The following is a 21,564-nucleotide window of genomic DNA, read 5'->3' as shown; positions in this document are numbered from 1 at the left end:
TGATTAAGACAGTGAGGTGTCTCTGGGCTTGGGCAAAACAAACAGAGGCTAAAAACTGAAAATGCACACAGGAGGAGGGGATTAAAAAAAAAATCCCTTCTTCTACAACTTTTTATTTCTTAGCTCCTGGATTCATTTTGTTTCTTCAATATTTTTAAGGTTGTCTTATAGGGCTTCTTCTGGGTGTCCCTTCTTCTGGAAACTTTTTTTTTTCCTATGGTCGGCAATCACTAATTGCCCTGCTGCATTTCCCTCTAATTGCTGATGGAATGATTGCTTTAAGACACTCCAGGAGGGCAAATTTACTTTTTTCTCCCACATGTAAAAAAAAAAATACAAATAACTTCAGTGCCAGGGTCAAACTACCATGCTGTATCTTTCAGAACATTTTATTCTACTGACAATTATTTCTGCAATCAATTAAGGTTTTACTAATTTAACTTTTTTGTGCAATTTTGCAGCTGCCCAGAATACATACTGAATCATTGCTAAATGATTTGGCCTCCCAACCCATGATGATTTCAGACCAAATAACCACATTACCAGATAGATAATGTTTTGAGAAATTGCGGACTCATTTTATTTTCTTGCCCCGAAATGCTAAGAGCAATTTAATGGAAAGAAACAAAGAGGTTTCTGCATACTCACAAGTTCAACCAGCAAGGTACAAACGCTTGCTGGGGTATCCCTTTTGCCAGCTTCAGCATTTCCTTGCTTTCCAGCTGACCGATGTCACCATCGCTAAACAAGATGAGGAAGGGCTTCCTGAGCTGCAAGTAGTGAGGCAGATTTTGCACGGTGATTTCTGGCTGCAAGACATCAAAACAAGAAGTTGGGGTTTAGAGGGAGGAGAGAGCAAGACAAAATTGGGCTTTTTGTTCTTACATGAGCGAGGCAGGGGCTAAGCAAGGCTGTAGGGTCCACGTTGAATGCAGGAAGCTCAAAACCGAGTATGGACGATGGGTCTTGGGTGCACTTTGGAAACGTCTAACACCCAGCCCAAGCGTGAAGGAGGAGCGGCACACTTTGAGATGAAGGGGGGTGAGCAGAGAAGCAAGGCAGGCTCAGCCCAGCTCCACACAGCTTCTGAAACTCATGCGCAAGAGGCAGGGAGCAGGCCCTGCAGGAGGCCAAGCCAAGGCCACAACAGTGGGGCTGGGACTGTGAGCAGAAGCCAGCTGAGAGACTCCCAGGTCTCGCCCCATGAGACCACGCTCCAAACAACAGATTCTTGTCCAGGCTGTCTGGTCCAAGTCATAAAGCACACATACAAATGTAACTCAGCACGATAGAAATAACGAGCAAACATATTTATTCTGCGCAGCTCCATGCCATAATCAGAGCTTCTGAAAATGACCGCAATGGAAAAAAAAAACAGTTTTTTTTTTTTTTTACTTACAAACGTGTCCAGCAATCTGTATCTGATCATCTGCACGATGTCCTGAGCGCTCTCTTTGGACAAAGCGATGCCTTCCACGCTCCGATCTCCGCTCCTGGCAAGGAGGAGGGCTGGGGGAGACACTGCGTACTTACGGGACCTGAAAAAGCGACCGCAACAAGAACTGGGCACGGGATTTAGCGCACACCAAACCTGCTGCACGCAGAGCTGGCATCCTCACGGTTAAAAGTGGTGCTGGGGAAGTGGTGCTGGAAACCCTGCCGTGCAGACCACCTGCAGGAGGAAAGGGTCCTGAGCTGCCCCTAACTGCCTCCCTGCACGCCACATTTTCCATCGTTCCCTCTCCAAGTCCCTGCACAGTCCCAATGTGAGCCGACAGGAAATAACAGTGAAAAATCCACCACAGTCTAAAGGATTTGCCGGCGTTTACCTTTCATTTTCACACCTAAGGTGTGCAAATATCCACGCAGCACTTTACAGCATCTCCCAAGCCATAGCAAACAGAGGCCTGAGGCTGCACCTGATGGACACCAGCCTACAGGAACTGGGCTCCACGTGCTGATTTTTGTCTCAGTGGACATGTGCAGCGTTGCTGAAGTCCAGCACTACGTTACAGCAACACGCACAGCCTCTGAACTTGCTCTTAGCATAGAAACCAGCCCATTCCTTGTTCCCCAATGCTCTTCTGGTAAAAGGGTTCAAGAGTATTTAAAGAAAAGCTGAGCAGGTGGAAAGAGCAAAAAATAGGAGAAGTCTGGGCAATGAAAGGACACAGACCACACCAAGACGGGTGAGCAATTTTCTGGAAGTTTGAGGAACTTCAGCCCTGGGGGTTCCAGATGTCACTGCCCAGAGCAAGGGCGAAACTGAGGAAGTAAGCCGCCTCGACTGCTCTGGGGGCTGTCTGTAGTTTATTTTTCGAAGGCTGGTGGTAATTTTTCAGAGACTGAGGCACTAAAACTACTGAGGAAGTGAGCCCACGTGAGAGAGGTATCGGAACTTTTCGGGCTGTGGCAGTTGTCAGGTAGCATGCGTTTGATTTCCTTTTCAAAGGTAATCTGCCTTTTCTTTTTTCCATATGAAAAAGGTGCAACACAGGTTCATCCTACAGCAGAACAGTAATTTTTAATGAAGGAACGCTCATAGAAAAGTCACGTTACAACCAATTGCATTCCCCTCTGTGGTTTGCCCAGGCAAATCCAGCTTGGACACCTATTTTAGCAGTTCTGAATGGGATAGAGATATGTTCAAATTTGCTTTAAAGACCTCGGTGTTTGTTGTTTTGGGTCACAATGACAAACAAAGTGAAGGTGACTGCAGACAACACATTTCCACGATGTTCAGCTCAAATGCAGGCCTCTCCCATTCCCCATCACAGCACTTACTTGTCTGGAAATTTGCCACTGCAAATTTCTAAGGGTCACCCACGATCTGCACTGGTATCTTGACAAAGAGCAGCAATGACGACCTTGTACTTTCCTGAGACTTTCAAATGTTGTGAATTCCTTGCTACCCCATTCTTGGATTTCTCAGAGCCTTTTCAGTTTCGTTGTGGAGTATCCTCTGCTTTGTTAAGCTCTGCATTCTGGAAAACCTTTGGTTTTATGGCCATTTCAACACTTCTTTTTTTTTTTTTTCCCACCAGAAACAACCCAGTTTTCTACAGATCACGGAAGCACTGCAATTTCTTAACTCCCATCATATTTTGACATCGACAAGAAGGCCAGACAGCTCTGGCCTTCTCACAGCTCACCAAAAGCCAGGGCTGTATCTTACACATCCTTCTCTCTTCCAAAAATAGTTGTAAATCCAGTCCTGAGCTATGCTTTCTCCTTTCTGCCTAGGCTCCAGAGCTCCTCCAGTCAAGTAAGTTATTTCACATCCCTGCTTATGGCTGGGAATCCTCTGGTCTATTACAAAGGTCGCTAACTTTCCTGCCTGTTGTTTTTCAAATTAACCTGTATTTGCTGTTGTTGGAGAACGGTAAAACCTTAGACATTCTGGAAGTTTGAGCTTCTCAAGCTCCCCCAGGTCTTAAAGTGTCTCTCTGGCTCGATCACTTCTAAAGAGGAGACAAAGACTCTTGTTCCCTATGTCTCAACAGATCAAGTTGTTCAGCTGCCTTTCGTAAGGAAGTTTCCTAAATACTGCCAGAAAACCAACAAATTATCCATCCAATCGATAAAGTCTACAAAGCAATCACGTCTTATCTCACTGGTAATGCGACCAATACATATCAAGTGGTTGCATTGTTGCCTGTGACAGCTTTCTATTTACACAGCAGGGGTATTAGATGGGTAATATGAGCCTTACATTTAAATCAAAAACATCTGCAAACAAATACTTGGCAGGAATCTATGACATCTAAATATGTGAGAAATAAAGAATGACTTCATTCAAAGCATTTCTTCCTTAGTGTTTTTTTATGTTTTTTTTTTCATTTGTTACCAACTGATCAGGTGTTTGCTGAGCAAACAGTTTTGCTGAGAACATTCTTGGTGCATTCTGCATGCCTTTTTGTCTGGGAAGAGAGAAATGTGAGCAGGACTCAGCTTTCTGTGACTGGGGAGCCACAAACATTTCCTTCGTGAGAGCCTAGCGAAAAAAAAGTAGCTTTTCTTCTTTAAAGAAGGGAAGTGAGCCTGGCTCTTGCATAAGGAATTCCTGTAAGTGTTTACTTTCTACTTACAGTTGAGAAGATGACCATCTACAGTAGCTTCACCCACAAATCACAGCTAAAAACACCTTCCACAGCCAAAATCCAAACTTGGCAGAATTAATATCAATATAAACTGTATTAACTATTCCAACGAAATAGGAGCACACTCCAGGCTGTGGCTGGAGCAGGAGGACGGTGGTATATTCTTGCATGTGTCACTGCTGACAGAACACAGGCTTTTTCTATCGGTGTCTTTTTGTTTTTCAAGACCCTCCTGCCTTCCTTCGCTTTTCTCCTCCTATCAGCTGGGCAGAGATCATTAGGGAAGAAAGAAGAAGATCTTTCAGCTCCTGGGCGCAGGTTTTTCACCCTGATGCTGCTGGCTGTGACTTCAGCTCCTGCCACTACCCCAGGGTTGAACAGGCCTAGCAGTGCCTCACTTCTAATACCTGACCACGGTGGGTGCTTTGAGCACGCTTTAGTTACTAGAGACGTACTGCCAACATATTTACATTTTTATTTTCCATGCGCATCACAAAAATGTCCATATCTCATCAAACACACGATGCACGTGATGCAGCACATCTGTAAAAAACTAATGAAGAAAATTCGCTGCTACATTACTGGCTGTTAAAACCCACACCTGGAAAACAGGGCAAGGACCTTCAGGGATTTTTAACGCTGCCCTGATGGCCAATTCCTGATGGAAATGTGATGTCAGGACAAGTCGAAGATCTCTTCTGGATCTACCTGCATTTATAAGCACCGAAGCATCTCTCACAATCTAATCCAAACAACTTTGCCAGTTGGTGGAGTGAGCATTAATGACACAGCTAAGTGTATTCACTGACACATGCCCATATCCTATTAGCTCCAATTTGGCTTAAAGGTAGGGCCTCTATTTATGCTCTCAATCGATCAGGAACTGAACGAGAAAGCTTTGCCTTCGCCTTTACCATACTTGCTGGAGGAAGGCTGCTGTGTTTTTCCAGCACTTTTCCTCCAGGAAGAGGGTACACCTGCCCAAAGCCATGCTTGGAAACGGTGGGAATGCCTGGCTCTTGCCGAGGGGAGGGAAATGGGTGGTCACATTTTTCAAGAAAAAAAAAAGTCCACTGCAATATAAACTTTAGAAGTGACAGAGGTGGATTCTTTCCTGGCATTGGCAGCTGCAAACCTCTTGCAGCCAGATGTGAATGTCCACCGGGAAGCTGGATGAGACCAAAGGAGTTTAATGCCTTTTACAGTGCTACAGGCAGGCAGGCTACTGGACACCAAGGCAGCTCCACGGAAAGCCAGCATTTATGTAAGGGCTTCCAAACCATGTCCCAGCACCCAGACACAATCCCCCCTCCACCACTAGCCGAGGACTCCTTGGCATAAAGCCTGCCAGCAGTCCCAAGTAGCACACTGACTCTCTTTTGGCTGCCAGTGGCAACTGGGGGCAACCACCAGAGCAAAACTTAAAATTTACATCTCTGGCTTTGCAGCAACCCTCCTGTGCTTCCCTCCCCACCCACCCCAACTTCAGCACGCACTTTTGCAGCACCAGGAGAGGGAAGAGGGAAAGAGAAAGCGAAGGGAATGCAGAAAGAGGCAGAAGAATCACAAGTCTTCATTTCTTCTCAGTGAAAATAGAAGGGCAGAACTCTTTTTTTCTTTTTTTGCACACTGATCCTAGCTAGAAGGTACCATTTTTGCAGCCTGTTTTTTCCCCATACGTTTGGGCCCTTTTTTATGGGGAACCCAACAAACACATGGGGGACTGGCAGGACTGAAAATACCTATAGTGAGCTGAACAACAGGAAGGGACTGTTCATTACAATGGGGTTAATTAGGTTGCCTTTGGACGGGCTATAAATCAGTGGCAGAATCACAGCTACATGTCCCCTTGGCAGAGTCCTGACCAATCCTGCTACAGAACCACGTCACTTGTAGCTCTTTGGGGCTGCTGATAAACGCTCAGCTTAGGCAGTAGCTTTTGCTAAGTGCAGGCCAATTTGAATTCTCACCAAAGAAAAAGGCAAACAACTTACAAAGCCAAGGCATCGTCTTCAAAATACATCCCCATTGTCACGTGCCCACTTAAGATGCTTCCTGCCTCTATGAAAGCTTCCTTGGCTGTAAAAAAAGACAAAGATACATAAATAAACAATGGAGAAGTGGCAGCTTCCTTCTGGAAACCAAATCACCGCATCTGCATATATAACACCCTCCCACAGCAAATTGTCAGTTGTGAACAAAAATATGATTAGTGGCTGATGAGAAATGGATGCACCTCATGGCCACAGGCTACGTGAGGGAGGAGCTGGCAGCAACTGGAAGGATCAGAGGCAAAGAGTTCCTAGTGTGAGAACAGTGTCTGCTCTTTAGCCACCAGCGCTGAGTTTCCAGGATCTGCACGACACAGACATGATGGAAAGTGAAATGCCCTTAAGGACTTAAAGACCATAAGTGTTCTTAGAAACAGGAGGCCAATTACAAGGCTAAACAGAAATCGCATAAATCTCCGTGACCTTTTGGAAATGACGGATGATGACTGAACGGGAGTAGTGTTAAGTGCCCAGCAGATAAACCAACCTCTTCCAAAGTGTCTTCTGGCCTTATCCAGCTCCTCCCAACAGGAGGGTCTGCTACAGGCATCAAGGGTCAAAAGGCTAACTACCCTGAAGACACAGTGCCTTCTACTGCTTTTTGCAGCTGCAGAGAGAGTACAGCACCTCTGCTATCACAGTTCAGAGAGCAGCGTCCTAGCACAAATCCATACGCAGAGGCTGCTGGGGTCTGCAACTCGGCTTACGCAGACAGTGAGCTCAGGCAGAGGATGAAAAAGTACGGACTGGGTCTCCCTTAGTCCACCACAGCCGAATCTATCCACGCTGAGAGATTGAGAGCACAGCCCCAAAAGGAAGCTGGCTCCAGAGCTGTTTGATGCCTTTAAAAAACATCCTCGCTTTCAGGCAACTAAAAAACATCCTCAACTTTTAGGCAACTAAAAAACATCCTCAACTTTTAGGCAACTCCATGGAAGAGACAAACTTTGTAAGAACACGCAAGCCATAGTGCGTGAGCTTGTAAAATACCAGCCTAGCAGTTAGAGATCAGAGATAAAAATGCTGCTGCCCGAAGTAGCCTGAAAACACAGCACTTCTCAGCTCTCCCACTCTTTGTATACCAGGCAACTGAAGACAATGAAAAAAGGCTCTTTCGACTTAAGGAGAGTGAGAAACCACCTAGAGAAGTTTAGAGAAGTCAGGTTTGCCCAAGAGTTAAGGTTGCGATTCAGATACAGCCACATTGCTTCTTGATCCAAATAAAAATACCATTCAGATCCTGTTTAGTGTTCCTCATAACATACACCACCGTATCACAACTGGCCAACCCAAGCACTTGGGACCGGTGACTCAGACCTCAATAAACCGAAGCTGGCTCAAACTGGTCACTTTTTGGTTCTTTGCCTCTGGCTTTCCTGCAACACTCGAGGCCGTATTTTCCATTGTGATCCCTTGGAACCACAGGGACTACGAGCTTTCCTTCACACCATTTTCCTTTCCAAATGGAAGCTCGGATCCTAAAAGGAGTGGCTCACTGGGAGCTCAGACATTGCAAAAAACAAGGCATGTGTCACGAAGCTTGTGAGACAGGTTGGCCAGTTCATCTTGTGATGCAGAGAAAATACCACGGGATGGGTCTGACACCGGTTTCCAGATTCAGTTTTTCTTCCGTCCCTTGTTTTTATCAGTGCTGAGACAAAAACAAGCCACATGGCCAGCCAGTAAGGAATACCGTGAGCTTCAGCAAGAAATCCTTTGGAAACTTGTTGGTGGTCCAGCTTCCCAAGAGAAGGCCATGAGGAAGATCGTGAGCACACCCCGTGCTATAAGGCACTAAGGAACCCAGCCTGACATGGAAGGAGCAGGCTTAAATCCAAACTTCCTCAGGAGAGCACTTCCACAGGCATTTAACTTTAAACACTCTACTTGAGACGTAAGCATGTGCTCAAGTGCTGCCCTGGAGAGGCCCTGGCTGCAGGAATTCTCTCCTAAATCAGGACAACATTCGGCACAATCCAGGCTTGCTTATTTCATCAGGCTCGTTTGCACCGGGACCTTTCCTCCCCATCAAATTCCACTTCGCACTTCTCTCCTAGCACACTTCCAAATTTTTCAGCGTTTTGGGGGCTATCTGTGACGTATCCAGAGTTACACACAGCTCACAGCAACATTCTTAGCTCTGTGCAAGAAATCCCTAAATTCACACAGTTCCACTACAGATCCAAAGTGCTTCCAAATAAGCTATTTAAGTAATTCCTAGAAAACCAATCCCCCTGAGAACACTGTTTTATTTCCCCGCAGAACTGGTCACTCACTGCAGCATGTGCCTCGAGCTGGAATCCCAGCTGCCTTTTATGACAGCTCCCATGAATTGCACAAGCACAGCTTCAAAGCGGGATTTTGGAACAACAAGAAAGAAAACTGCTGGAGGACGAAGAGTCTGTAGTTCCTGCAGCTTTCAGAGGCAGGATTTGAGTCCCTCATTCCTGTAGCAACAGCAAAAGGCATGTCATGAAATCATGCTCTCCAGCAGTACTTGCAGCATCTTTGTGTGGCTTCTTCCAGCCCAAGGCGCCACCCAGCTGGCTTGTAAATTAAAATACTGCTGAAAATTTTTGCTACAATAGGAGAAAAGTTCCATGAGCATGGAAAAGTTACATACCTAAGAGTATGCATTAGTAGGTAAACAGTGTCAAGCACAGGGCATGGTAAAGACAGGGGTCTCAAACCAAGCGTGAGAGAACTTGCTGCTAACTGCAGACTTCCAGAAAACTCCAATTGTTGTAAATGGAGAATGTTTTATTCTCCTGAAAACTCTTTGACTGTAGATTACATAGTGTGTATTTTGATTTGTACTGAGTGAAAGTTTGAAGCTGCTTCAGCTAAGCTGCTTTTCTACTTTTGCTGCTGTTAACTGTGTCTGACTGCTTCTGCTGAGTGACAAAGGATGGCTTAGACAACGCAAGATCTCAAATAAAGTGAATCAGGATCAATTATTCACCATTTCTACTAACACGATACCCAGCAGCCAACAAAACGCTTGTGCACCAGTTAGCAGAGAACAGGAAATACACAGCCACGCATACAATCCTCCAAGGACTAACGTCACTGCCATGGCATACTCTGGATACCAAGTAAAGATTCAGATTATGCCACCAGCAGCTATTAGATACAAAGCAAGGTGGAGATTTCTAGACTAAGGAAGACCTTAAGTTGCTGATTATTAGAGGCAGGTTCCATGTTGCCAGGGAAAGAAATCCTTCTGAACGTGTCTTATATCCTCTTCCTTAATGTCTACTACAGCCATGCTGGAGACAAGACAAGGGTCATGCTGGTCCTTTCTTTGTTCTGCCCACGCGTAAGTGTGATCACGAGTTTCTGTTTAAGCGAGCAGTCTGCGCACAAAGCCCCAGGCATAATCAAAATGTGCAGCAGAAATCAGAAGCAGCCTACCTGTTTCCAAAGTGCTGGAGGACACACAGAGGACAATCAGCTAATGTTTATTGCTTGGTTTACACTGATGCTGGCAAGCCCTGCGATGTTACCAGAGCTGCACGGAACACAGGTGTATTTTTAAACAATTGCTGCACATTTTAGGACACTGTTTTGCTTCCAAGTACTCTTCTGAGTAGCAAACAAGCTCCTCTCCTACAAATTCCTCTAGTTTCCAGGAAAACGCTCGTTCATTGCCCTAGCAATACTGTGTACCTCTTTGTAATAAATTTTCATTATGATTTTTCTGACAAACCTCTTTTAGCTTAGACCCACTTAATGGTTTCTTAATATAGTTCTCACATTAAGTGCTGGAAAAAGAACAGGGCTTTATTTAACTGGACATCCCGTTGCTCTGTTTCAGTTAACCAGGGAGGACAATGACATGGCACGTTGCTGGTTCAGGTAAGAGCAGGAATTCTTGCCATGAGAAAATAATTGGAAATTCCAGAGAAGTCTGCGGGCTGATAAGGACAGCTATGTGGTTTCCCTGACTCCAGGCCTGGGTTTGGTGCCAGAACCACTGGCTCCTGTTTTCTGTTCCCTCAGATTATTCTGCATGACACTCAAATCTCCCTCAGGTTACACACTGCCAAAGCATCGCGTATTTCATCTCCCCTGGCATCTGTGGCTGAGTTACCCAGACTGCGGATGCCATTCCAGATTGCAGATGGAGCATGCCCTAAGGGAACAGGCAATCTTGCGGGCTCCACACAGAGCTGTCTGGAAGCCTCCAAGACTCTCGTTTCCACAGACAGAGCAGGTCTAGAAGGAAATGAACTTCTTCTGTTCAGGAAACAGCCTCAGCTCGCAAGTCCAGCTGCATCCAAGCAGGTTCCCTGCAGAGAACCAGCCCCTATACTATCTGAGATCCTGTCATCTGGGCTAAAGCAGGCTCCATTACTACAGAGAGTGGAATATGTGGGATACAGGGAAGATTTTGGAGCTCAATTGATGAAAACTAGGAAAAAATGGTCTAAAGATTTTTTGAGATCAACAAGATTTTCTCCTATATTTAACACACTTAGGTACAGGCCCTCCAGAAGAAGCGAGGCACGTTAGCTGGCTCTGTGAGCACAGCCCAGATGTTTGCTGGTTGGTTCCTGACATTTTATTTTGTTCTTACCTCTGAGCATATTAGATTCCCATGGACTTCCTCTTGCAAGAAAGTAGTTTTATTTGCATTTAACATGTTTACAGGCACAATGAAGCTTCAAAATGAAAAATACTCTGAAATTTTGATCTTCACCAATATCAGAAAAAATCTCCCTTTTTTACTGCAGTAACTCCCAGAGTTAGCTGGTATTGTTTTTTTTTTGTTTTTTTTTTTTTAAGATTTCAGATTGTGTGTTGGTTGGAAGGACTGGAACTTCCACATTTGCATGAGGAGCAAGATAACTGTTGATCCAATAGTGGAAAGGGATTTCTTTACAAAACAGTATGCTGTGACATGTTGTATGTGGAGTACTGATGGATTTGGGCTCAGTCAGAGGCTGCGAGGAGATCTGATAGCAGCCTGCAACTACTTTGAAGGGGGCTTATGAAGAGGACAGAGACAAACTCTTCATGGCAAGTAAGGGGCAGGAGATAAAACAGGGACAACAGGCACAAATTGTGGCTTGGTAAGTTCAGATTGGACATTTGCAAAAACTTCTTTGTATGGGTGGTCATGCAGCCCTGGGTCACCCAAGAAATTGTTTTTTTGTACTTTCTAAGCACAATGTCTCCAATACCCATCAGGGTTATCAGATGCTACCACAGTGGGTATAATAAAAATGTCCACAGTTGCTAGCTAACCGCTGAATGTCCTTTGAGTCAGGGTTCAAACCGTAAGTCCCACATGTGGAACTACCTGAAATCTACTTGCAAAAGGTAAGAAACGTGGTGCCAGGCAGGCTTTGATGTGAGCAAACACGGTTGGTCACTGAGAGAAAACGAAACATGGAGGAACTTCCAAGCATCTGGCATCAACCATCTCCAGTGAGGAATTAAATTGAGTGCTTAACCCATAAATACCACACTAACCTTTACTCATGGCTGTGCTAAATACTCCTAGAACTGAAGTGTGGTGATAGGACGACAGCTCAGATGGAAGCTCTCCTCTTAAGTACCCTTCTGCTTCATCAATCGTCATCAGCTTCAGAGGGCAGGAAACTCGGCTCCTATGGAAAGGAAGAGAACCAACACGGGCTGCCTTCTTCTTCACTTTTGGGATGAAGAGACAAAAGGGCAACCTAAATCCTCGTAACAACAATGCCCCGACCCAACCTGACAACCATTACACCTCACCATAGACAAAAATCAGTTGCCTCTGGGAAGGAATGGCAATGCCTAGTCACCAAAAGGTACTGGAAGCGGTTATAGGGAAAAGAATAGCCCTAAGCCAAACTGGCTTTTCTGAGATCTTTTCTGCACGTGGGACAGGCTGACACCCCTCAGCTAAACCGCAGAGTTCTCTTGGTTTAGGGTAATGGGTTGGCTCTGCCTCCAATAAAACCACAGTGGGCTTTGCCACCAACATCATCACCTTAGGTCCACACCCAAAGGGTTTTCCTGGACTGAGACCCACGTTAAAAATAACAGAATGAATTCCAGAGAGGGACGGTGACAACAGATGGATATATTGTTTAAAAATAGATGTTTTTGACAAAAAAAAAAAAAGCACAGAAAGTTCTTAAGCTAATTTCTAAATCAGGTCTACCACCAGATCTGACATTACTTTTCCAGAAAGGCATTCCATGACACAGGCCCTAAAGTATCCAGATCATCTAGTAGATGTGCCAGTCCTACTGTGTGGGGACCCATTAACAGGCACTTACAACATGATGAAGCTGGTCAGTTCTTCAGTTCCCAACATGCCGTTGTACATTAACGGTTGCTCTCCCTTCTTGTAAATCTTTATGGTAGGAAACTGGGTGACATTCTCTGTCGTGCAAACACCAGGCCAGTCCCAGCAGTTTACCCGAGAGAGCAAAACCCCCTGAACTCCTGGAACAGAAAACAAATACATTATAATTAGTATCAAAAAAAAAAGAAAAAAGAAAGAGTGAAATGATTGAAAAAGGGAGCTATGTGAGCTTCTTTGGATATTATTGCATAGATTTGTTTCAGTGCTGCTAGAACTTCTGTTTACTTTGGTGTGCATCCTACAGGGCTGGATCCTAACACAAGGTATGCACATGGTGCAAGTCCAGGTGGGCTGCCACTGACAAGTTGCTAGAACATTCCCAGAGTCAAAAGCTGCTTTGTGTGGGCAGGATGTCAAAATCCAATCCCAAAATAAACAATCCCTTTGAGTCTAGGCTATCTCCTTCTTGAAACCATTCATGGATATGCATTACAGCTTCGAATATAACAGTAACTATTTCCAGCCTGTGTTAAATATCCCAGCAGGTGTAAACTGATTTAAACAACAGACCACGGAGAGAACAAACTCAGGGAAGTGGTAGGTTACGCTTCTCAGAAAGAAATTCCCAGAGACATTCACATCTGGCTGCAATGAAACCCTGGGGCAAACATCCAGGAGCATATAAGGCAGTAAGGAAAGGTGCTGGAAATACTTTAGGAATGAGGCCAAGACAAAGAAACCATGCAGGCCCTTGCTTACAGAAAAGAGGGAAGAAAAAGCTTGGCGTGGAGGGAGGTGATGTATCCTGCACCTGGAGGGCAACACCCCCAGGCACCAAGACATACTGGGGGCCACCCAGCTAGAAGGCAGCTCTGCAGAAAAGGACCCAGGGGTCCCAGCGAACAAGTTGAATGTGAACAGCACTTTGCCCCTGCTGCTAAGACAAATGGCATTTTGGACTGTATTAGGCAAAGTACTGTCAGCAGGTCAAGAGAAGTGGTGCTCCCCCTCTACCCAGCACTGGTGAGGCCGTACTTGGAGTGCTGGGTCCAGTTCTGGACCCCCCAGTACAAGAGAGACCTGGGTATGTTGGGAAGAGTCCACCAAAGGGGCATAAAAATGATGAAGGGATTGGAGCATCTCTCTTATGAGAAAAGGTTGAGAGAGCTGGGACTGTTCAGCCTGGAAAAGAGGAGGCTCGGGGGGATCTCCTCAATGTCTATACATACCTGATGGGAGGGTGCAAAGAGGACAGAGCCAGGCTCCTTTCAGTGGTGCCCAGGGCCAGGGCAAGAGGCAATGGGCATAAACTGGAGCACAGAAGGTTCCCTTTGAACATCAGGAAGCACTTCTCTACCTTGTGAGTGACTGAGCAATAGAACAGGTTGCCCCAGCAATAGAACAGGTTGCTCCCTCCTTGGAGATCTTCACAAGCCACCCGGACGTGGCCCTGGGCAGCCTGCTCTGGGTGGCCCTGCTGGAGCAAGGGTTGGGTCAGATGGATCCAGGGGACCCTGCCAACCTCAGCCAGTCTGTCATTCTGTCATTCAAGGCTTTTTCACTTAACATGGTGCTAAATACACAAAGAGCAGTTAAAGGTCACATAAACAAAATAAATGTAACTCAGTCTGGCAGTCTGATGGCATTCACCCTCTTGTACCTATGCAAGTTGCTCATCTCCAAGCCATTAGCAAGTACTTTTAGGGCCTTAAGAAAGAGACCCAGGCCTCACAAGTAAGGAAGTGGGAAAGGAAGAGCTCTTGGGAATTACAGAGCAGTCAGTCCAATTTTGATTCCAAGGACAAGTAATAAAAAAGCTTTTTATGGGCCACACCGAAGTGATAAGCTCAAGGGGTTCATAAACAGTGAAACAAATGAATGTTGGTTTCCTGCATACTTTCCGGGAGCCCAAGACACTGCATGTAACTTCAGCGTGCCTTTATCAGCCTTCCTTTCATCTGCAGGCTGGGTGAAAACCAGCACAGGCTGCTGCTAGTCCACTGCTAAGCATGTGCTGACCGGCTGGCAGGTGAACTGTCACTGGCTTCACTAGCCACCACCTCTTGGCTGTCGGCCTTGCCTAACCTGTCTCTTATTTAAATGCGGGCTTGACCAACGACAGCAGGGTTGTGTACAGTCCTCAGGCCATACATTGTCCATGCCCATTGCAGGAATTCAGTATCTCGGAGATCTTTATGCCTTCGGTAAATTTGTTTGAACAAGATTCAACAGTTACATGGGAAAGATGGGATGAAACGTTGAGGCAAGTACACACAGATTATCACAAAGTGTTCTGTCCTTCAGAAACCAGGGTAAGGGCAGATGATGACGATTTCTCAAGAGTACAGTAGATTAAAACAGCCAAGCTTTCTTCTCTGCCCTTTCTGGGTTAGATTCTGATCACTATTTTTACTAAAAGCCTGACAGAATAAAGCACAGACATCCAACCTTCAGATGATCCCAAGCTCAGAGGGGCAGAAAGAGATCTGAAGTCTAAATAAAAGTAATATTCTTTAATGAGAAACAGGATGCACAGATACCATCAGTGCTGTGGATAAGGCCAAAGCTCATTCTGGGATGAACTCTCAACAGCATTTGCAAGACATGGGAGGAAAATGTTGTTCTTCTATTTTGTCCTGGTGAGACCTTTGCAGAGCCCATCAAGCCTTCATGCAGGTTGGGAAAAACGTTTTTTGAAAGATGCAAGCAGGTGAAACAAAATCTGGGGAAGAGAGAAGTTTGGAAGATGTCCCCTGAGGAGAAGGTGTGTTTCTTTCAGTCAAAATCTTACTAGAAGAAGGAAACAATAAAATCCAACAACATGCAAAATCTGTTCCAGAGGTGACAGTGAAATCGCTCTCTATTGCCAGCTGGTAAAGGACAAGCAGCAGTCCATTCGCAGGCAGGGAGGTTTGACCAAGTATTAAAATAAGCTTCTGAGAAACAAGCATAACTGAGTCTTAGCCAGAATGGCTATGGAAGGGTTTTAGTCACGGGCTCACAGACATTTATTTGCCAGGGATTGGCAAGGCACCCCAAAGACAAGGGTAAAGGCACAGGTGACCTTTGCATGTTTTCCCATCCCATATCCCTCTGTCCTTGAGCTCCCACTGGTCCATTTTACACAGCCTTTATTTTAGGTTCTGCTTTGCAGCTCTTTCACGTGAGTTCACTGCTGTTCTGCCTTGTGTCAAATGTATGTGCAGAAAAAGCAAGTAGCGGCACTAATCTAAGGGTCTGCAATTCCACTCAGACAGTCCAGTGTTGCCAAAACACTCCAAGAGAGCAAAAATGGTTTGTGTCATTCTCCAGGCTGTGTAATAACATCTCATATTGAAAGCGTGCCCCTGGATTTATTTCACACCTCTGATCCGGTAGGGCTGGTTCTCATCATCTGTTACCACATAATCTTGTGTCTTGCCCAACTCTGAAACAAATGACATGGAAACAAGGCTTTGACGTCTTGTTAAAACTGAGCTGCAAGGCTGCTCTAAATATCCACAAAATGTGAGTTTAAGTATTTGGATACCACCTTGGGGGATTATGTACCAAAAGTGACCAAGATCTCCAAGGAAGCCCTGGTTGGCCCGAGGAACACTTTGTACAGGATGATCACTCTACCATGCCAAGCTGCACCATGTTACTAATTACTGAACACAAAGCAGTTTCAGGAGTTGAGTCAGCAAAAGTTGTCACTTGTGGTCACTGTTGAGCTGCTGGATGGGAAGAAAGTTGAAAGAGAAATATAAGATCCTTCTGTTCTGTGATTTTAGGTGCTACTAAAACTGGAAATAGAGAGAAACTCTGTCCTAGGGGTCTTCTAAAACCAGAACAAGACAAATCATTGAAGGCTACAGGGAACCCTGCAAGTTATGCAAAAAAAATCAAGAATCCTTTAAGCAGCTAATCCTTTGGAGGGCAGGACTGGCATTACCAACAGCTGACATGGCGAGCTGGCCCAAAGGTTACGAGATGAAAAAGAAATGTTATGTGTCAAGTGCTGCACTTCAAGAGGAGGAATCCAGCACAGAATGGGAAACGACCACCGGGACAGCACCACTGCAGAAAAGCATATGAGGGAATCTCACAGACCATCAGCTGTTGTGTTACAAATGCAATGTGTGTGATAACAAAGCTGTATGGTGTTCTGGCAGACCCAGGGCGAGAGCGACCCGCTCAGGCTACCCCACAGCTTTGGGTATGGAAGCAGAGTCAGGATAACTAGGCCCTTATTGCCTTCCCATCCTCTCCACAACACAGAAAGTCTAACTGAACCCTTATGTCAAGGTACAGACAGCGTTTCCAAACTCGCCACCATACTACGCTATGAGACAAGCAGGCAGCAGCCAGCCACAAGCTGCCTGAGTGTTACGATTTCTCTGTAAGTAGCTCATAGATAATACACACAATCTGGCAACTTTCCTCCAGTCCTCTTTATTGCCAGCTACTGCAGAGACTTCCACGTCCCCCCGTACCACAGGGGATCTGGTTTCTACTCACTCCTTCCCTCATTTCATATACTGATGTTTCCTCCATGTTAGACTTTTCCAGCCTGGGGGCCTAGCTCCATAATGGACTCCTAAATCCTTGCTTCAGATCCAGGTTCCATGAAGAGAGAGTGTCCAAAGGAGGGCTACAAAGATGGTGAAGGGTCTGGAGGACAAGACGTATGAGGAGGGGCCGAGTTCCCCTGGTTTGTTCAGCCCAGAGCAGAGCAGGCCGAGGGGAGGCCTCATGGCGGCCTGCAGCTCCCTCACGAGGGGAGCGGAGGGGCAGGCGCTGAGCTCTGCTCTCTGGGGACAGCGACAGGACCCGAGGGAACGGCATGGAGCTGGGACAGGGGAGGGTCAGGCTGGGGGTTAGGGAAAGGTTCTGCACCCAGAGGTGGTTGGGCACTGGGACAGGCCGCCCAGGGCAGTGGGCACCGAGCTGCCGGAGTTCAAGAAGCATTTGGACACCGCTGTCAGACATAGGGTTTGCTTTTCGGGTGGTCCTGTGTGGAGCCAGGAGTTGGACGTGATGATTCTCATGGGTCCCTTCCAACTCAGGATATTCTGTGGTTCTATGAATACGTGCTGCATGATTCTGCGTTTTTACGTTGTTAGGTTATGTCCATACCTTTGAACTACAACTTCAGACCCTTGTCTTTGAAAGTCATTGGTCAAGAAGACTCCACGAGCATAGAAGAGGGAAACAGAATTGTTTTTCAGCTCAGTTTTTCATTATATTGCTCTTCCTTCATATTGGTTTCTCCCATCTTGGACTTTTCAAAACAGTCCACTGACACACCTAAGAAATGCAACAACACTGTCTCACCTTCACAACCTCTCTTCCTGTCCTAGGGGTGCCGCTTCCATAAATTCACATCTTATATAAGAAAACAAGAGCTGCAGTTAGCCCCCACGGCAGAGAGAACCTCATGCTCTTGCTGCAAGAGCAGAAGACGTGCTCTGTTAAGCAAGACCAAGACGATTCTCTTGATCTCCTTTTAGACTGGATCTCTTAACAAAGGGAAACCACTTTGGGGGGCCACTTAAACTTCATCTGGTGATGATCTGCTGCTGATCATCTGTTACTGGGTGATTCATGGGGTTATCCCAGTTTCCAGCCTCCTCCATTCTCTTGTGCTATATCTCATAGGGCCTATTCTCACTGCCATTTTGCGCGGAAAGTTGGCATCGAGTGGGACCTGTATTGCATCTCCAAACGTGCTTTTAGCATGTGTGACTCATGCCTCAGACAGCAGATCTTGGCTTCTGGACACTTATGAAGTTAGCTCCACCTCAAACAGCAGACACAGGAATACCAGCACTTTTGGGGGAGCTGACAGACTGCACCAAAGACATAATCCATGTTTTAAGTCTTGCATAGCTCAAGCTCTTCTTCCTGATCCAGACTTCTGCCCCTTGCACCGGTTTACTTTCCCAGCTACTTGCCCAGCCCTGCTTCACTCAGTTCCTACTGCCAAGCCTTGCTCTGGATCCCCTGACAATAACTCCTACTTGGGAGTTCACAGATTCACTGATTTTCATCTGGAAACTCAGTTTAAGCCATGCCCCCTGGACTAGAACATTCACAATTGATACGGCTCATGCTCTCAGCCTGATCTGCTATAACCTTTGGTGTCTTGAACCTCTTGACTCTAGCCCACCCTAATTACCAGGCCTGAGACACCCTCGTCCTGGCCATAACAGAGAACCTGGGGACCTCCATCCTTCTAGGTCTTACAGCTCCCCTGACAGACCTGCCTGTGATTAAGTCTTCCCCAGCAGCAGAGATCAAGATGTATCTTGCAGGAAACTCACTACATTTCTCTCCAGCTCCACAAAAGTAGCCATTCTCCATCCTCTCCAAGGCTACAGCAGGAAAAACAGACGGGAGTCATTTCATGATTCAAATTTGGCCTGGGATTCTTCAGTGGGACCTCAGTGATCACAGAGGAAAGGCCCTGACCTCAATCAGTTCATAATCTCTGTTGAGAATCTGCCTATGGCTGCGTCCACGTACTGAGATTGTTATCAAATTATTAAAGAAACACATGGTGAAAGCTTAGCCTCACACAGTCAGCCAAGTTTTGATCACTGGCTCAGGAAGAGGCAGGGTTTCATCCACTGACTCTCCCAGCTTGCTACTTTAGCTGGTCTAACAGCTGTACAGTCTAAAAGAAACCCCAAAGAATCAATAACCACAACCTCTCTAAAAATGATAACCCTCCCTGACCTTTCCTGTTTATTCCCGGGATGTCAGTTCAGATCAAAGGTGCCAGGAAAACTATGAATGCAGAACTGTTTTCATCCAAACCACAGCACTGTCCTCAGTGTTCCCAGGATGGTGTCTTGTAAGCAACTCCCAGTGCATCCGCTTCCCAGAAAACCGCCTGGGTCCTCTGCACACTCTATACATTTTCCCTCTACTGAGAACTCAGCTTGAATCCTGCTTGCAGTTTGCAGGACAAGGTGCTCAGTCCCAGGGGAGCGCCTTCACTACAATGAGAAATAAGCCTTGATGAAGAATGAAAACACACAGAAGGCACCAGCTACCTCCAGGAATGCCAGAACAGCTCCGATCTAAATCTACTGGATTTCCTCACTGTGCTGAAATGAGTTGGGGATGAAGTTACATCGGCATAACCATGTAAGTCAGGGGGAGAAACAGGCATCTTTAGGAGAGATTCAGTCCATATAAGCCTGATAGAGCAGAAGAACCCACCTCTCTCCATTGACCATAGAGGGGTGTAGTGCTGAAGCCCTGAATGAAGCTGAACTGGCGCTTAACACTGCTCAGGAAATACCACACTCCTGAAGCACCAATCCCTCCTGTCTTTATTAGCAGACTACCTGAAGTGCGTTGTCTTTAAATGTTACTGATTCTTCGCTGTCATGTATTATTTATGGGATTTGTGGCTGCCTGTGAGACTTCCCATGTAATTAAGCCCGTCTACAGGCCCTGAAGGCATCATTGCTTTAAATTCTTTCTCTGACACCATCCTGCTCCCCCTCTGGATCTGGGCCTGCCCACACCTGTCTGTTATGCCTTCTACCAAAGCCTGGCCCAGTTACTGCTCTGCTCCAGATCAAGTGCCCATGTGGTGCCTTCCAAGTGCAGGAGACCTGACGTGGCCCCCCATACATTGATCTGGCTCTCAAGCCTCATGCTGTGCAGCGTGCAGTGCGTCTTCTTGTTCTGTACAGGACACAGTGCTGAGGGGCACCAACAGGATCCCGTTTTTGGGATGCAGGCTAGGGTGCCTGCTGTTTGTCCCTCCACCTCCAAAGCCCATGCTGCGTCACCCACTGCTTCTGATGTTCTGTCCTGTCTCCTCATGATATTGGGCATTTATCGTGCAATCACCGTGCCCATCAACAACACGATCTCAGCTGAAAGGCAGTTTGGGCAGCTGGTGTGTACAAATTTACACCAAAAGCACAAGGTGACTGTGTAAGGTTGTACTGCCAGTCCCATGACTTTGGACAGGCACAAAGGGACTGCAAAAATCCCTAATTCAGAAACAAATTCTCTTCCTAAACAACTTAATGTGGATATGCCTTCCTTAAAAGTTTGGGAACTAAAAATGAGTATATTCTGGGTGAGGGACTGAGATACCACCAGTATCTTCCCAGTCTTCTGGTTCATACCGCCAGGGAAGATGAAAATCAGCTGTACAAGCACTTAGACCTGTGGCACCTTACCTTTCAGGTGATCAGCCACCTCTGCGTAAGACTGTAGCACTGCCAGAGACACTGCCTCCCCTGAAACACAGAAGAGACAAAGCCCCAGGTTACATATAGGTGACTGACAATGTTACATTACGATTTTTGGCATCCTAAGGTGCTTCAAGCTCTGAAAGACTGAATGAAATAAAGAAAACTGGACTTTATTTTTCTGCAGCAGCCAGTGACTGGGTTTCCTAGGCTATCCCATGAGTCCACCACACTCATTTCCCCTCTTGTCCCGCATTCAGCCCCTGTCAAAGTAAAGTGGAAAACCACTGATGTATTTTATACTGAGAGATACTCTGTCTTCACACATTACCAGTCAATGAGAGGAAGTAATTTAATCTGATTGCTACCAGTGGGTGAGGGTACATGGGACAGGATGCAGCATATATTTATGATTTAAACTTGCCTATGGGATCACCACTCTATGGAAAGTGTGCAAGCTAGCAAAGCGACTGCCAGTCCACATTTCATACTCACAGCTGGCATAAAATAGCACCACCGTCTGGGCAGCTTTCAGCATGGCAGAGTGAAAGGTCTCTTCCGTCAGGGTAAGGATCTGCTCCAAGGGCAGCTCTCGCTTCTTGTCCCTGGAAACCGCTTCCACCACCTGATCATCCTGAACGTCTGCAAGGGGCCAACATCCGTGCGTGAAGAAAAGTATGCACACACAAGGCACAGGGAACTACACGCCCATCTGCAACCCCATTAGAACATTTTAATAATTCTGCTAAACAAAAACAATCTAGTGTAGAAAACAAATGTTTTCAAGAAAGCATTGTAGGGGCCAGTGTTTTCTCCCTGGAGAAAGCAAGTCTGGAACAGCTCTTACAAAAACATGTCTCAGACCTTTCCAAAGGGACAGATAATTCTGAGGCATTTCTTCTGATGCTTGA

General features: G+C 46.1%; 1 protein-coding gene across 7 annotated transcripts in view; it reads right to left on the bottom strand.

Moving 5' to 3' along the window:
* The window catches only part of TXNDC16 (thioredoxin domain containing 16), a 42,268-nt gene that overhangs the window by 4,381 nt on the left and 16,323 nt on the right, over window positions 1-21,564 (bottom strand). For 3 of the 7 annotated variants that reach the window (XM_066998626.1, XM_066998625.1, XM_066998627.1), the window contains exons 12-19: window positions 21,149-21,295; window positions 20,642-20,701; window positions 15,817-15,879; window positions 12,424-12,592; window positions 11,630-11,766; window positions 6,095-6,179; window positions 1,400-1,562; window positions 649-809 (exon numbers count right to left, since the gene is read on the bottom strand). In XM_066998626.1, the coding sequence (XP_066854727.1) occupies window positions 649-809; window positions 1,400-1,562; window positions 6,095-6,179; window positions 11,630-11,766; window positions 12,424-12,592; window positions 15,817-15,879; window positions 20,642-20,701; window positions 21,149-21,295 (985 nt within the window). The remainder of the gene's footprint in view (window positions 1-648; window positions 810-1,399; window positions 1,563-6,094; window positions 6,180-11,629; window positions 11,767-12,423; window positions 12,593-15,816; window positions 15,880-20,641; window positions 20,702-21,148; window positions 21,296-21,564) is intronic. The other 4 variants (XM_066998628.1, XM_066998631.1, XM_066998629.1 and 1 more) reach the window with 3 other exon arrangements.

The sequence above is a fragment of the Anser cygnoides genome, chromosome 5, assembly GCF_040182565.1.
Source record: "Anser cygnoides isolate HZ-2024a breed goose chromosome 5, Taihu_goose_T2T_genome, whole genome shotgun sequence".
In the NCBI taxonomy this organism is placed as follows: Eukaryota; Metazoa; Chordata; class Aves; order Anseriformes; family Anatidae; genus Anser; species Anser cygnoides.
The sequence above is the reverse complement of the archived record's forward strand: the minus strand, read 5'-3'. Positions and strand labels throughout refer to the sequence as shown.